A 16,220-nucleotide genomic window follows, 5' to 3' on the forward strand; every position below is an offset into this window, starting at 1 on the left:
AAACTTTAGCTCCTTAACCTCCTCTAAAACATGGCTCAGTTTGAAAAGTGTTCTACAGGCAGCCACATGAATATTAACAGTACCTTAATACCACTAAGAGCAACCAATAACTGGAGTCATATGAAAAGTTCCAAAGACTGTTTTAGAGGTTTCTGTAAAGCCAAGGTAAACAGAAGCATTCCCCTTGCAGATAGCCCTCTCTCACATCAGTTAACACAAGGAGTTAAAACGTCCAATGCCACAGTATAGCACTTAATCTATTGAGTAACTTTACATATAATATCATTAATTCACCCTGAGAATACAGAGGAAGCATTTCAAACAAGATATTCTGATATGTTTCTTTTCTCCTTTATATTTGCTTTCTTCTGGTTTTTGTTTGTTTGTTTTGTTTGTTTTTTTGTCAGCCCTTCAAGGGCACAAATACTTGAAACCCAAGTGTGACTTGGATATCCTTTTATGTTAACTGAGATTCATGCCACAGTGAGATACTGGTGATAGAAAAGCCCAAAAAGGCTTGTAGAAAAGAGACACGCAGCAATCCACCAGGTTAGAAAAGATAGAAGTCCTCGAAAGAGCAGAGGAGTGAAAATGTTTTTTAAGCTGCTCAATGCCACTGTTATCTGTGTAACAGTTACCTTCACCTTCCCATCACCAGATGGTAATTCAGAGTAAACAGAATTGGATGGTAGACTATTATCCACTGGCAAAGTAGAGATAGATTCTGGATAAATGCCCCAGGAATGGTGACCTAGAAAATTCAAGACACAAATAAAACTTGAAGAACAACTAATTCCAAAGCTTTATATGAAAAATAATAAACTGTTTAACTTCTATTTGAAATTAAATTATTTTATGTTAAATATAAAGTAAAATAACCTTTCAACATACCTAGTAAAATATTCATTTAACTTGATCAGACTGTAATCTGGTCTAAAAGCTATAAGTATAATTTACTTTTAATAGCTGCACTAAAATCTAAAATAATAAAAAAATTCCTTATGTAATATCTGAATCAACTATCTTTACTAAAGTGACAGAGACAGACTCAATAACTTCTTAGAAATCTTTTCTTCCTCTAGAATATCAGAATAAATTTCTTTCTCAGAAACTATCTGTGATTTCAGTATGAAAGACTATTAATAGCTTCCAGAAATTTTTTCATCATATACTTTTCAATGTTGGATAGGATATGAATCACATAATTTACAATTGAGCTACTCCTTTATGTTCCATAGATTCCTAAAGGACATTTCCATCTATCATCAGCTCTACACTACCTACTAAGTCCACTCAAATTATACTTTTTCCCTTTAGCTTCTTAACCTCCTTCCCACTGGCACCAAGGAAAATGATCAATACAATAATAGATACTTCCTGAATAACAACACATGGGGACATGATACCTTAGTTAATAGACTTTTAGGATAACTGTTTTTCCTTGGAGAAATCTCTACTCTTTTAACATAAGTTATATATAAAGTAGAACTCACAAAAGAATTCTATAATTCATTTAAGTTTATAAGTACCTTGCAATAATTTAAATATTAGGCACTAACAAAACTTTAAAAAGTCCTTTTATAACATCAAATAAGATCAACAGTGCTTAGTCAAGTTATTCAATAAATCTGGGAACTAACCTTTGGTAATCAATTTTTATAAATAAAGTATAACATAAAACCATATGGGCTTGAATTTTCAACATGAGAAATCAAGTTCTAAAACTAAAAGTTTTCCATGTTTCTTATTCAAACTTTTCAAGAGAGGAATAATTTTAAGATGCATATTTCCTTGTGGGTAACAAGAAGCATTATTAACCACAGGTGGAAAGTACAACATGTTCCCGGTTGCCAGGGCACACCTACCTAGTGTTTTTAAAAGCAGAGTTGTGTGAAGCAGCATCACCAGAGGTGCCACGTACTGCAGTGCAATGACACAGAGGTAATAAAAGACCCGAGCCACCTACAACCAACAACATTCTTCAGTGTCTAATATGGCTAACATGTTACGAGTGAATTATACTTTCAAATAACTGTCAAACTGAATTGTTTAAGAGATAAGAAATCCTTTCATGGAAACGAAGCTAAATGGTAATAAGTTTGTACTTCATTATAAATGTCCCCAAACTGACTTCAGAAAGGCTCAGTTTGAAGATAAGTTTCTTTAAATGTGAAAATATTAAAACAGTTTTCTTTAAAAAGTTCTTAGTGATTAATATAAATTGGATAAAATAACCACAAAAATTCAAATAGTATATATTCACTTACATTTCCAATATAAAACAAAATAAGCAATTTTTGTTTTAAAGTCAGACACCTAAAAAAAATAACAAACTAAATAATAGTAACAGGCAAATCTAACAGACTAATCCATGAGCAAAGCCCCTTTATAAATAAAAGCATCAAGTCCCCATCCTATATGAACATATTTGACTGAAGTCAAATAATTATAGACTATGAAAATATATAAAATAACAAACAGAAAAATGTGGAATGTTGATGAATACCCCTGATTTATAAATGAAGTAAAAAACAAGGGCTCTAAACAAAACAAAACAAAAAAGACATGACCAGGCTAAATCTCCAGTCCACTATAATGCTTGAGGGATTCCTAGCACTTTTCTCCTCTGGAATCCCCATTAAGTTAAACATTTATGTTTCATGGTCAATTTTTGGAATAATGTTAAAAAAAAAATGTAGTCACTAAAATTAATATTTCCTACCCTTTAATTCATAAAGGCTTGACAATATATTGTAATGTCTTTCATTTTAGTAACAGTAGACACACCAGAGCTTTACAGCACACTATTGTAAGGTGCTTAAAACACTTAAGGCAGGAAGTGGAAGTAAGACCTTTCTTACATGGAACAGACTAATGAAGGTCAGAGGGAAGGGAGTTGGCAGTGGGAAGAGATTAACCAAAGAGCTTATATGCATTATTGCCCATGAACACAGACAATAGGAAGGTGAAGGCCTGGGGCAGGGCAGGAACTGGGTGGTGAAGACCATGGGGGAGGGAAATTTTTTTAAAAAAAACAACCCTTTCTTCTAACACCAAAATCAGATCAAAGTCTCTTGATGTCTGTATAAAATCAACCCGTTTATTTACAATAAAAATATTATAAAATTACAACCAAATTATTTTTTTCTTATAACAGTATTTGCTAGTTTTCATTTTAATTACAGTATAAAACTTACCATTTTCTGTAGCTCCACTGTACTTATTCGGCCTGCTTCTTTTTTCATCTGATCCACACACTTCTGGGCTAGGTTTAAGTAAGCTTGCAGGTGACTGCGCATCATGGCCAGCCGTAAAACACACAGCAGGATTATCACCCAGAGTCGCAGAGTATCGAATGTAGCTTCTGTCATTCTACAGATCAAAAAGTTGACACGGTGCTCTCAAAGATCATATTATGCTAGCACATTAGTTATGTGTTAATGTTCACCATAACCTACAGTCAGAAACATACACTTAGCTACAATTGGGAGATACAAAGCAAAAGTATCCCACTCTGCCACAGACCTGCCTACATAACGAAGTACTTTCACTGGCATAACAGAACAAGATAGATGACTGTTTCATGAAACTAAAGTAGGAACAGATATCTACAGGAAGAAAGAGAGTAGAGTAGTACTTAGAATCCTTTTCTCTATCTATCCTTCTCCATGGGGAAAAAAATTGACCGTGAAATAAAAAGAGAAGTTGGGTGCTCTTAACCTGGAGACTAGGAAGAAGAAAGAAGGAAAGCACTGGAGATTGTGCAACTATTGAGGTCTACAGTTGTCCATGTGGAAAACAACACAGTATTTAATAAAAAGAACAAGCATAGACTCTGTTTTGTACACTAACAATTGTAAACCTACTTTTGCTCTGTCCTGTATTGTGGCTAGAAGATGCAAGGCCACCCACAGCCCCGCACCTTCCAGGGGGCCTACAGACAACACTGCTCTCGGAGCTGTGCAACAAGGGGCTTGGCCGACAGCATCCTGAGGACAGCTACTACACAGACTTGGAGGGTGACAGATAATGGAAATGAAGGGAATAGAATAAAGCGGTGAATCAAAAAATATTTGCTCAGTTTATCAGTTCATCAGTTCAGGATTTATAATAATAGTCATTAAGTAGTACTTCTAACTCAGATTATTTAACTAACCTCATATAAAGATTTGGTAAATTGATCTAATGGGTTATCTCAAGAAGAAGCCTGAGCTTGGATAAAATACCCAAGTAAAGGACAGGCAGAAGACAATTCTCCATATTCCTGAAGTCATTCTAGGTTACCTTGTATATGTTCTATGTTCACTTTTGGTTTTCTTCTTATGAGGTCACGGACATACACAAATGACCACATTTTATATTTTTGATGCTAAATAAGAACATATGGATGGAATGAAATAGATTTCTGGGTTGAAACTTATTAGAACCATTTTTGCTTCTGACTACAAATAAAGACCTTTCCATAAACCTTTTAGTCCATGTAATAGGCGAAAAACCTGTCACTTGCTTTCTTCTTCATCACATTTTCTTTGATGAATGGGCAGCCATTCTTTCTCAATCTACTACATGGACTTTGAATTTTAAGCAAAAATTAAAAATCACCTCTGTCTAATCATCCTATGTAATGAAAGACTAGGTGGCATCACATGACATCATCACAAGATGGTTGCTACAAGATGGTCACAAGATAAGTTGGCGGGGGTGGGGGGGCAGTAGGGTGTGAGATCAGGCCTGAAGGAGAGGGCAGTTAGGGGCGGCCAGGCTGGCAGGGCAGTTGGGGGTGAGATCAGGATGGCAGGGGAGGGCAGGTAGGGGCAACCAGGCCGGCAGGGGAGGGAAGTTGGGGCTGAGATTAGGCCTGCAGGGGAGGGAATTGGGGGCAATCAGGCCGGCAGGAGAACAGTTAGATGTTAATCAGGCAGCAGGGGAGCAATTAGGAGGCAATCAGGCTGGCAGACAGGCGAGTGATTAGAGCCAGCAGTTCCAGATTGCAAGAGTGATGTCCAACTGTCACGACATCAGGCCTAAACTGGCAGTCGGACACTCTTCAAGGGGTCCCAGATTGGAGAGGGAGCAGGTCGGGCTCAGGGACACCAGCCCCCCCCCCTCCATGCACGAATTACATGCACCAGGCCTCTAGTTTAATATAATGGTCTAACAAATAGAGAACAGGATAGAGCAGAGACAAGCCTGAAATTTTGTTTGAATTGCTTATGAAATGGATCAGAAATGGGGATGAAACAAAAGAAATTAAGATATAGAAAGGCAATACTAGGTCTTCATATAAAACACATTTTTCCTATAATTTAATATACACACAAAGCAAAATTATTTATCTCCAGTTCCTTTAAGCATTGTATTTGCTACTAACCTGCACAAAGTTTAGTTAGGGTAAAAGTGGGAAATGATTGTTGGTAAGTGCTAAGTGCTTTATATATATCAAATCTGACTGAATAACCTTAGCCAAATTACTTAATTTCTGAGTCTATTACTTCATCTATAAAATGAGATGAGAACAGCAATCACACACAGAATCACTGTAAGAATAAATGAGATAAAATAAGTAAAGTATCAACACATAGCATACTAACTGGTGTATGACGGATACATCATGAATACTGGTTTCCTATTTTCCAAATTAAACTAAAGCAAATATAAAATCAGAGAATATAATAATAGGAGTATAAAATCCAAAATCTATGACCAAACTTCAAAGAAAGATGGGGAATGCTTTCAGCATCAAAGACATTAGTTAGAAGTATTTCTGAGATTTTTGTCTAGAGTCCTAGGATTCTCAGGATATATACTTCCCCACCCCCCAAATACAAACAAAATTTTATTTAGAAAGACACAAAAACAGAAGTGAACTGTGGAAGAAGTGAGTCAGCTGGGCTACATGGGCTCAGGGAACAAGTTCAAAGACAAAAGAAGAGCCCTTGAGTTTAAGTTTAAGAGAAAGAAAAACATAGGCAACTCTAAGAAAGAGGAAAGTTTCGGGCCTGCTAGAGGGAGGGAAGAAGGAAAGGAGGGAAGGAAGGAGAGAAAGAAAGAAGGAGAGGGAGAGAGAGACCCACTTTTAAATACTTATTTACCCTTAAGGCTTAATTGTGTGTGTGTTGGGGGAAAACATTCTAACTTTTACTGGTACTTCCCTAATTCAATAAGATTAACTTTTAATAAACATTGTGGCTCTGTTGATTGGAGCATCTTTCCATATAACAAAAGGTTCCAGGTTCCATTCCTTGTCAGGGCACACACCTAATTTGGGGGTTCAATCCCAGGTCGGGGTGCAGACAAGAGGCAACCAATCAATGTTTCTCTCTCACATCAACATTTCTCTCTCTCTAAAAATAAAAATAAAAAAAGTTATGCTTATCACTGATTATATACTCTAAGACAAATCCTGGATCTAAAAGTATACATAGCATAAAATGCACACTGTGGAGTCAATGACTAGTCAAAATTTTCTATTTTAATTTTGATGAGGCAAAGCACTGAAGGGAATATTTATTAAGCACTTATTTCCAGCTGGTTACATTACATGTGTTCTTTCATTTAATTCCAATGATAACTTTGTGAGGTGGATACTATTATCTTCATTTTCCAGATGGGGAAACAGAGGCTCAGTGAAGTTAAATAATCTCCCTCAAGTGACAGTTTTAGTGAAAATCAGATCTGGGGTTTAAACCAGCTCTGTATGAATCTTTCTATTACTCTAACATCATTTCACAAGGCTAATGAGTTAACATACCAAATACATTTATTAATGCCCTCTAGTAAATTATTTCTATGTTTCCTTACCATCTTCTTCTGTTAAAATATAGCTAAGTGGAGAGATATGACCTAATATTATTAAAGATAATAATGTCAAGGCATTATTTAAAATTTTGATATACAGGAAAATGTCCTTATTTTTTAGAGGTACACACTAAAGTACAAAAGAATAAAAATGTTATGCCTCTGATATACTTGAAAAACTACATAAAACAAAACAAAACAAAAAAAAGGGTGAAGCAAATATGTAAAATGTTATAACTACTATGGGGGCTTTATATATGAATTTCCATTTATACTTATTTTTTTCCTCCATAATTTTCACAATCAAACAATAAAAGAATTGCACAAAGTATCTTTAAAGCAGGCATAATGACAATAGAAAAATATAAAATAATTTGACAATAACTGAAAAAGTAGGAAAAACTTGTAAGTATTCAAAATAATGTAAATGCAGGGTAATAATCATCCACATTCATTAATAAAGATCACAAAGAGTTAAATGAGGACTTGAGGCTTCACTTTTATAACACATTTTTAGCATTTCTATTGTTTTAAAAATAGTGTCCTAATATTCTCCTTAAAATTTTTAAATACAGTATATAACATTTTTTATTATATAATGAAACAAAAATTAACCCTCAAATACCCATACTTACAAAGGGACACTTTCTTTTCCCAATGGTGGGTTCATAATGTAGTCTCTGGTGATTGGTTTTACCCAGAGCAGAACCATAAATAAAGGTGCCAAGAAGTTGATATGAAGCAATGTTCTGAAAAGCATGTAAGAAATAGACATAAAAATCTAGAAACAAAATAAACTACAGAAACTTGGGACTTACATAACAAAGGTAAAAACTTATTTACAGTATTCTATATATTTAAGGTGCTACTATCACCATTATTTAATATTTATCATTAGCATTTATCATTAACACTGATTTGAACCCTTGCAAAACTACTTCATTGTTTTAATTTTTCAGATAAGATCCATGAAAGTTAAAGGACTTGCTCATAACAATTATTACATGTCAACGGCAGATATAGCATTAAAATCTAAATCTGTTAATTTCTTTTGCAGTGTTAGAAACCCCTGCTATTTCCCTGATTTAATACACAGGTACTTAAATGTTTCTCTAACTTTACATAATCAATGAATTCATAGAGTTTTCAGTATACAGGAGTTATTGTTTGATAATTTTCAGTGTAGCTAAAACAACATGCCTCATTATTTACAAGTTATATGGACTAGCAAGGTCCATAATATTAGAAGGCATAAAGTAGATGGAACTTATTGCAACAACTTAGGAAACTTTCAATATATTATGATCATGTATATTGTTCTTATTATGTTGTTATAATCATAAATAATTTATAAGTTTTCTTCTTGGATATTATAAAAATACATGAAATAAATTTCCCTATCCTTTACTAACCAAAGAAATTTATATTACTCCTAATAAGGCAATATACTTTAATAGAGCAAAAGGTTTCAGGTATGAGCTATACCTTCATTAAGTGTTGTCCCAAATGTGTACCCTACAGAGATACATGACTAGATTTTTCTTATTTTAGAAAAAAAGAGAAATCCTTCAGATTATTTTATTGCCATGTACTACTTTCATTATCAACCACAGTGAAGGGCTAAACAGGAAGGTTTAAAACACACACACACAGAGCTGGGAACCATGAACACCACACACACACACACACACACACACACACACACGGCTGGGAACCCATGAACACCTCACACACCACACACACACACAAACACACACACACGGCTGGGAACCCATGAATACCACACACACCACACACACACACACACGGCTGGGAACCCATGAATACCACACACACACACACACACACACACACACACACACACACGGCTGGGAACCCATGAATACCACACACACCACACACACACACACACACAGCTGGGAACCATGAACACCGGATAGGGAAAGGTGGAACTCTGGTTCTAAGCTCTGGCATTAAAACAAGTACTAGTGCCTGGCCATGGGGGTGAGGAGAAAGCTGCTCTTTGTGCCAGTCATGCCACTCTCACAACAAAATAGGCTTGCCCACACCCTTGTATCAGGCAGAGTGCTACAACAGAATGTGGGGGCTACAATAAACTGAAAATAAGACTCTAAATGCCTAAAGTGAAAAATCTTAAAAAGAAGCCACGTTTTAAAAAGAAACTAAAATGTGCCTCCACGCCCACTTCAAAACACCACTAGTAAATGTTTTTAATGTTTTTATAAAGTGACTCTCTCATCTCACAGGCTGGGCAAACCTCGGGCGTGGGGAAGAAAGCAGCAGTATTAGGTATGCAGTGTTGCTAGGGAACACTCTAGTATTAAGGAGCAGCCCACAGCGGTTTCAGTAGCTGGTGAAGGATCCCCTCCACCCACCCTTTCAGCTTATTTAAATCATAACACTGGGGTTAGTGGACTGAAGTGTGTGTGTAGAGAAGGGGGGAGAACCAGGTTTTGTTTTAAAAGAAGCCATTAGACAGATGGAATGGTGGGAGAAAGGCAGGATGTAGCCAAGAGCATGCTGAGTAAAAGGAGGAAAAAGAGGGATGAAGGAGTGTACAATGGTAGGTGAGAATAAGTGAACATACACACATATCTAAAAAAAATGGAGGTAAGAAAAAAGACTGTCAAAATTAAAATAAAAAAAATGACATAGGTAAGAGAGATAGTAATATAAAAACACTACAGAATCAGCAATATTAAAGTATGAGTTTTTAAAGAGCAGAAGTGTTAGGAAATGATCATTCAGAAACTTAATGATTATAAATGCATATATCAAAAAAACTATTCTCAACTCAGGCTTCTTTTGCAAAACAAAAAGATAAGGGAACTTGGATGTGGCTATGAGCTGGATCTATAAACCTGTCATTCTGCTAAGGCACATGTGTCAAACACAAGGCCCACGGGCCAAATCCGTCACAGATTATAGTAAATGGGTTTGAACTATATATATGTTTTCAAATATTATATCTCCATTTTGAGAACTAAAATAAAATTTGATAGTTGAAAGTAGTCTATGATATTTGACATTGTACAGTACTAACAATCCCCAAAATAAAACGATGCATCATTCTAACAAGAGTTGCACAAACACCTCTTATGTATACATATTTTACTTTTAAAATTTTTAATTAAAAAAAATTAAATTTAAATAAGTTTACATACAATTTTAATAAAATATTCCATAGATCCTCAGTTCAGTTGTAGAAATTACAATATCAAAAACTGTCCTGGGTTAAAAAGTTAACATAAATAATGACATTTCTATTCTAACAGGTAAAACAATTTAGCAATTGATGTTATATTTTTTAAAGCAAGGACTTAAAATTTGGAAATGATTAAAATAAACTTGCTTATAGTAGAAAGAAGTAGTGTGACATCAAATTAATTTTCAATATAAAAATGTATGATTTCATCACAATAATATACCTTCATTAAGATGGAAAACATATATTTATCTGCATGTGCTTATGTACATTTTCCGCTTACTGTGTAATTTTTTCTGTTGCCAAATTCAGGGCATCCAGATGCATCTGAGCCAGCCGTAATCCAGGAAATGTCAAAAAAGCCCCAATGAGTGAACAGAAAATAGCCAGGAAAAATTTGAAAGTAAGTTTTGAAACAGGACCCCTAAAAATAAAATTTTTAAAAATCTGATAAATTTTTAAAGTTACCTTTCTAGGAATTTTTCTTTCTTCTAGTCAATCATTTAAAAAACACAATAGTAATACACAAAGAATGAACTTCTACAAAAGGACTGCACTTATCCAAATATCCATAGCAGAATTTAGTGAACTATAAACTAAATTAGACATCTCTTTAGGCCACATTTGAACAATCCAACCTATTATATATTCAACATAGAATTTCTTATGAACATGTAAAAATTCTATGAAAGATATTAATTTTATACAAATGTAAAAATTAAAAGAGTATTTCTAAAAGTGACAGTCCTATTTAAAACTCTTTCACTGATTACAAATAAAGAACCACTCATAATAAATCTATTCTACTAAAAATGGAAAAATTTAAGTAATGCTTAATTAAAAAAAAAAAAAAAAAAAAAGAACTTACTGAGATTCTAAACCTTGCTTTTCAAGAAACTGCATCGCACTGTCTGAAAAATTTGTAAATCCTGTAGGGGAAAAATATTATTCTTACCACTGACATAAAATACAGAATCTTTCTTTGGAAATAAAATGCTAGAAAACAGAGCATCTTAAACTTTGAAGTGACTAGTTTAGCTCTTTCATGTGCTAATTAACATGCCATAATGCAATAAAATTTGGTTACTAGTAGGAACAGTCTTTGAAAACATCCTTTTGATATTTGTTCATTCCATGAATGTGCATAAAATTTGCATTAAGGTTTGCATCTGTGTTTATGTGAGTAAACTTCAGCATTACAGAAAGATTTAATTATAAGGAAGAAGTGGGGAAAGAGTGCATGTCTGAAGAAAGGTAACAAAAAAACTTAGCTAAAACAAAAGAGGAAGGAAGATCTTACTTAATAACAATAAAGGTTAGTTATTTAGAACACTGCAAAATATGCACCTCTAATTTTAAAAACTTATCGGATGTAAAACTTACTTGAATATTGAAGTAAAAAATAGTAACACTAGATAAAGCAAAACTGATTTTTAAAGTTGTATGAATTACCTGTTTCAAGTCCAAATTCCAGATAATTTTCTGTTACAATCAAGACTGCCATTGCTTTCACGAAGAAAAAAAATCCAAAGGTAACACAGACTGATCTTTCACCACCGTCTTTTACTTTAAAATAGTGTGTAGTTAATGAAAATAGAACTTTGCTGCAGAAGGAAAAGTTCAGGAAAAACCACAAATAACTTTGCGGGAGTCAGACATAATCATCTTTACAGGACTTGAATTCCAATAAATTTTGACTACTTTTTTTAATTCTACAACATGCTCTTTGGAAGGAAATGGGGGGGGGGGAAACTCACAACATAGTGAAAATTTGAAGTTTTCTAAGATATAGGTCATAAAAAAATGAAACAAATCTAAGTGAAACCCGTAACATTTAAGTGCATACACACAGATTGTTGCAATTAGGAAGAGAATGTATTTCTAGTTTGTCTGACTCAAATTTTACTAGGAGATTAGTAATTTTATGACATAGGTTCTCAGTGACATGAAAAGCCAAAGTAGAGGTTATATTAGGAAACTATCTTTTATTTGGCATGTTTATTAAGTAGTTTAGATTTAGACTGAATAAACAAACACAAGTCACAGGAATCAACTATAAATCACCCAGTAACTCAAAATCTAAGAATTTCTAATACTCACTTGGTAAGCTGTGATACAAAACTAAATATCTGGTTCACCATTTCACAGCATGGTGAACAAAACAAATTCCAATTGAATACTCAAAAACAGCCAAAGGTTCAATTAAAAATATTAAAACATTTTCATTTTATATGAAAATATTAAAGATATCATTTTATCTGAACTCCCTCTCACTAACTGATCAACATCAGATTGATAGGTGATCCAAACTAGAACCCACATTTCTAATTATACCAATTTGTTCTCCTTGAAGGCATAAACCCACCAAACCAAATAAGGTGCTTGGCAAAAAATATATAGAAAGCATTTTTTACCTACCACTGTATGACAAGCAGGGAAAATAATGACAACTGTCATGTAGTACTTGCTAAGTATTAGGCATTACCAATTAACTAATTTTATCCCATTAGCCAGCTATTACTACTTTTATAGATTTTAAAAAAAATCTGTCACAGACAGGTTAAGTAACTGGCCCATGAACACTTAGCTAGTTTAGAGGCGGTAGGGATTTCTAGGCCATCTGGATGCAGTCTATTCACTTACCAATCCTATATAATAAAAGGCCAGCAACCATAAGCATAACGACTAGAACAACTGAACCACTTTTGAGTTCTGGCTATTATCTCTCTCAATGCCTGAAGGCTCCAAGTTCAGGTTGGGGAAAAAGTGCTTCATATTTTACTGAAAATGGATACTGGAATCCAGAAGTGAAAAGTTTCCCATTCATTTAGTTACACTAAAGAGCAAAATAACATATTTAGCCAAAACTGATATCAAACTACCAAAATGAAATATCTCAAAGATTACACCCACTACCAAGCTTTGTTTCCATACAAATGAATTACAAAAATTGTTAACAATACCCTGGCCACGGTTAGAGCATCAGCCTGAGCACTAAAGGTTCCTAGGTTCGAATCCTGGTCAAGAGTATTTATCTGGGTTGCAGGTTCCATACCTGGCCCTTGTCTGGGAGCATGCAAGAGGCAATCAAATGATGTGTCTCCCTTACATCAATATATATCTCTCTCTTTCTCCACCCCTCTCCCTTCCTCCTTTCCACTTTCTCTAAATATCAATAAAAAACTAGCCTTAGGTGAGGGTTAACATAAATGAATGGATATGTCAACACTAAAAGAAAAAAACCCTACAAAATCAGATGCAGCTTTATTCCTGAAGCATGATCTTCCTTATAATCATTAATACTTTAATCTAATATAATCCTATACCACAAACACCTAAAATCTTATACTTCCTGCATTCTCAATTCATTTTGAATACTGGGTAAATCTTACAATCAACAATTTATTGTTAGAACAGAACCTTCCCATAACCCACAATGTATTATAAAATACATAAACAATATTCTATTAACTAGAGGCCCAGCCTGTACTCTCTCTAATACGGGACTCCTCACCAGCAGTCGGACATCCCTCTCACAATCCGGGACCTCTTGCTCCTAACTGCTCATCTGCCTGCAGGTCTTATCGCCCCTAACTGCTCCCCACCCATGCCTACCTGGTCACCCCAACTGTCCCCCCCAACCCCCCGCTGGCCTTGGACAGTTTGCATATTCCTCTATTATTAGTATAGATACTATCACTTGTCTATGCCCATATGTTCAAGCTTTTATTCATTAGTCCACAAACCTCCACCTAAACCCAAATGGTGTATTTACCATCTCCTAAATGTAACATCTATGTCAGTCATGGGTCATAACTTATCAGAATTACCCTCTTCCTTTCCATATACCTACTAAGACTGAAGCTCTATATCAAACATGGTAAACTCAAAGGCTAACACGGGCCAAATAAACAAGGCTTAAGTTTATGTGGGCAGCAAAAAACAAAAGCTTTAATTTTCATAGAAACGTAGGTTTATTTCGATAAAGGCATGCTGAATACAAAGGGCTGAAATAAATGAGTAATAATCGGTAACATAAAATAATAGAACATTTTAATAAAAGATTAATATTTTTTCTTGAACATTAACTTATCAGACACCTACTAACTGCACAAATTAATAGGCATAACACAAATAAACCTATTTTTCTTGTTATCTGAAAGCAAAATATTTCCTGTTGCGTACACCAAACAAGTCAGTCCAAGGCTAATGATGTAGCAATCAGTTGCTAAACTATTCGATGCTAGTATTAGTGGAGAAATGGTGTACCTGAGCGTAAGAGAAATGCATGCAACATGATTATAGTAATCAGTCATTAGCAAACACTGTAGTTTGTTATTTATAATTATAGTTAGCCCTAACTGGTTTGGCTCAATAAATAGAACATTGGCCTATGGACAGAAAGATCCCAGATTCTATTCCAGTCAAGGGCATGTACCTTTGGTTTTGGGCACATCCCCAATAGGAGGTGTGCAGGAGGGCAGCTGATTGATGTTTCTCTCTCATCAATGTTTCTAACTCTAGCTCTCTCTCTTCCTCTCTGTAAAAAAATCAATAAAAAATATATTTTTTAAAGAATAATTATGTATAACAGCATATTGTAAAAATTGTTACAAAATTTTTATTAAAATGTTTCTTACATACTGTTATATTGGCTGGGCCACAAAAATATTCATTGTGGGATGGGCCTCGAGTCTGACATGCTTGCTCTATAATTACATCCATCATAAAGCTTACCTTTACCTCTCCAGCCCAGACCATTGTTTTCCTCTTCTAAACTCAAAGCATTTCCTACTATAATTTACTTGCCAAATACTTCATATGGTAGTGTGACAGTTATAAAGAAAGCCTTCTCTTGCCCAGCTGGTGTGGCTCAGTGGTTGAGTGTAGACCTACTAACCGGGTCAAATTTGATTCCCGGTCAGGGTTGCACATCTCACACTGGTTGACCCCAGTGGTGGTGATGGGGGAGGCGTGCAGGAGGCAGCCGATCAATGATTCTCTTTCATCACTGATGTTTTTATCTCCTCTCTCCCTTCTTCTCTGAAATCAATACTAAAAATATATATATTTTTTTTAAAAGGAAGAAAGCATTCTCTAGATTTAGACTGCCAGGCTGAATCTTGGTTCAACTCTTACTATGTGATCCTCTGAGTGAAGTTAATTTTTTACCTTCCTTTATTTTCAGTTTCTTCATTTGTAAGAGTACAACTAATATTATACATCCATCACCTCAGGGGGCTGTTCTGAAAATTAAAGATTTCTAGTTTTCAGCAATAGCTTGACGTTTTTGTTATAACTGAATAAAACACAAAACTTCAAATATCAAAAAGATGGGAATGTACTCAAGGACAAAAAAGCTAAATTAATTTTTACTATGGATACAATTAATTCTTAATTGTGTTTAAACCTTTAAACTTTCTCATGAAAATGTTAACTATGAGGGTACAAGATTCTACAAAACACAGCAGTGTGGGTATAAAATGAAAACACCTGTGGGAGCTGACCTCTATCTAAGTAGAAATTGTCTCCTAACTCTCCATTACTTTCCTGTGCAGCCAGGTAACAAACTCCACTCTGACTCCAGCAGAAACCTAAGATTAGCCTCTGAAGAAACTGAATTCGAGGTACAGCAGTTTAGAATGAAGCGACTGTACTCAAAACAGAAAAATTAAGAGAAAGTCAACATACTCAAAGGCATGTTCACCTTTGAAGCATGCACACAGGCTTGTTCACTCCGGTAGGAGATTACTCTCCTCTACAGACATTAACTTCAGCATCACCAAGTCATTCTTCAGTGAGGCTCACCAAATCCTGCGTGCACAGTTCCCAAACTGTTTTTAGTGTCTGACTCTTAAATATGAAAGGAAAGCCAAGAATCCCCAGACATGATAGCAGGGGTTAGAAAACTTTTCCTGTAAAGGACCAGATAGTCAATATTTTAGGCTTTGAGGGCCACATACAGTTTCTGTATGTGACATACTCTTCTGTTTTTAATCTTCCAAAACAACCCTTGAAAATTTTAAAATCCATCCTCAGCTCCACAGTTATAAAAAAAACAAACACAGAATGCAGCTCACATACAGAAAGCAGTAAGTTATTCACACAGAAAAGTAAACTACATCTGAAATACTATAGAAATGGATTTCAAAATAAAATTTCTCTAAGACTTATTTCCTTTGAATGTTTTTTCATA

The 16,220-nt window shown here is 34.8% G+C and overlaps 1 protein-coding gene across 4 annotated transcripts in view; it reads right to left on the reverse strand.

Moving 5' to 3' along the window:
* Window positions 1-348: 348 nt before the first annotated feature.
* TMEM161B (transmembrane protein 161B) overlaps window positions 349-16,220 on the reverse strand; it is a 51,911-nt gene continuing 36,039 nt past the window's right edge. For 3 of the 4 annotated variants that reach the window (XM_036409788.2, XM_045571703.1, XM_045571704.1), the window contains 7 exons: window positions 11,477-11,628; window positions 10,893-10,953; window positions 10,308-10,448; window positions 7,434-7,547; window positions 3,198-3,372; window positions 1,866-1,962; window positions 349-751 (listed from right to left, as the gene is read on the reverse strand). In XM_036409788.2, the coding sequence (XP_036265681.1) occupies window positions 474-751; window positions 1,866-1,962; window positions 3,198-3,372; window positions 7,434-7,547; window positions 10,308-10,448; window positions 10,893-10,953; window positions 11,477-11,628 (1,018 nt within the window). In that variant the 3' untranslated portion in view covers window positions 349-473. The remainder of the gene's footprint in view (window positions 752-1,865; window positions 1,963-3,197; window positions 3,373-7,433; window positions 7,548-10,307; window positions 10,449-10,892; window positions 10,954-11,476; window positions 11,629-16,220) is intronic. The other variant, XM_036409789.2, reaches the window with a different exon arrangement.

Source organism: Pipistrellus kuhlii, unplaced genomic scaffold (assembly GCF_014108245.1).
Source record: "Pipistrellus kuhlii isolate mPipKuh1 unplaced genomic scaffold, mPipKuh1.p scaffold_m20_p_4, whole genome shotgun sequence".
Taxonomy (NCBI): domain Eukaryota; kingdom Metazoa; phylum Chordata; class Mammalia; order Chiroptera; family Vespertilionidae; genus Pipistrellus; species Pipistrellus kuhlii.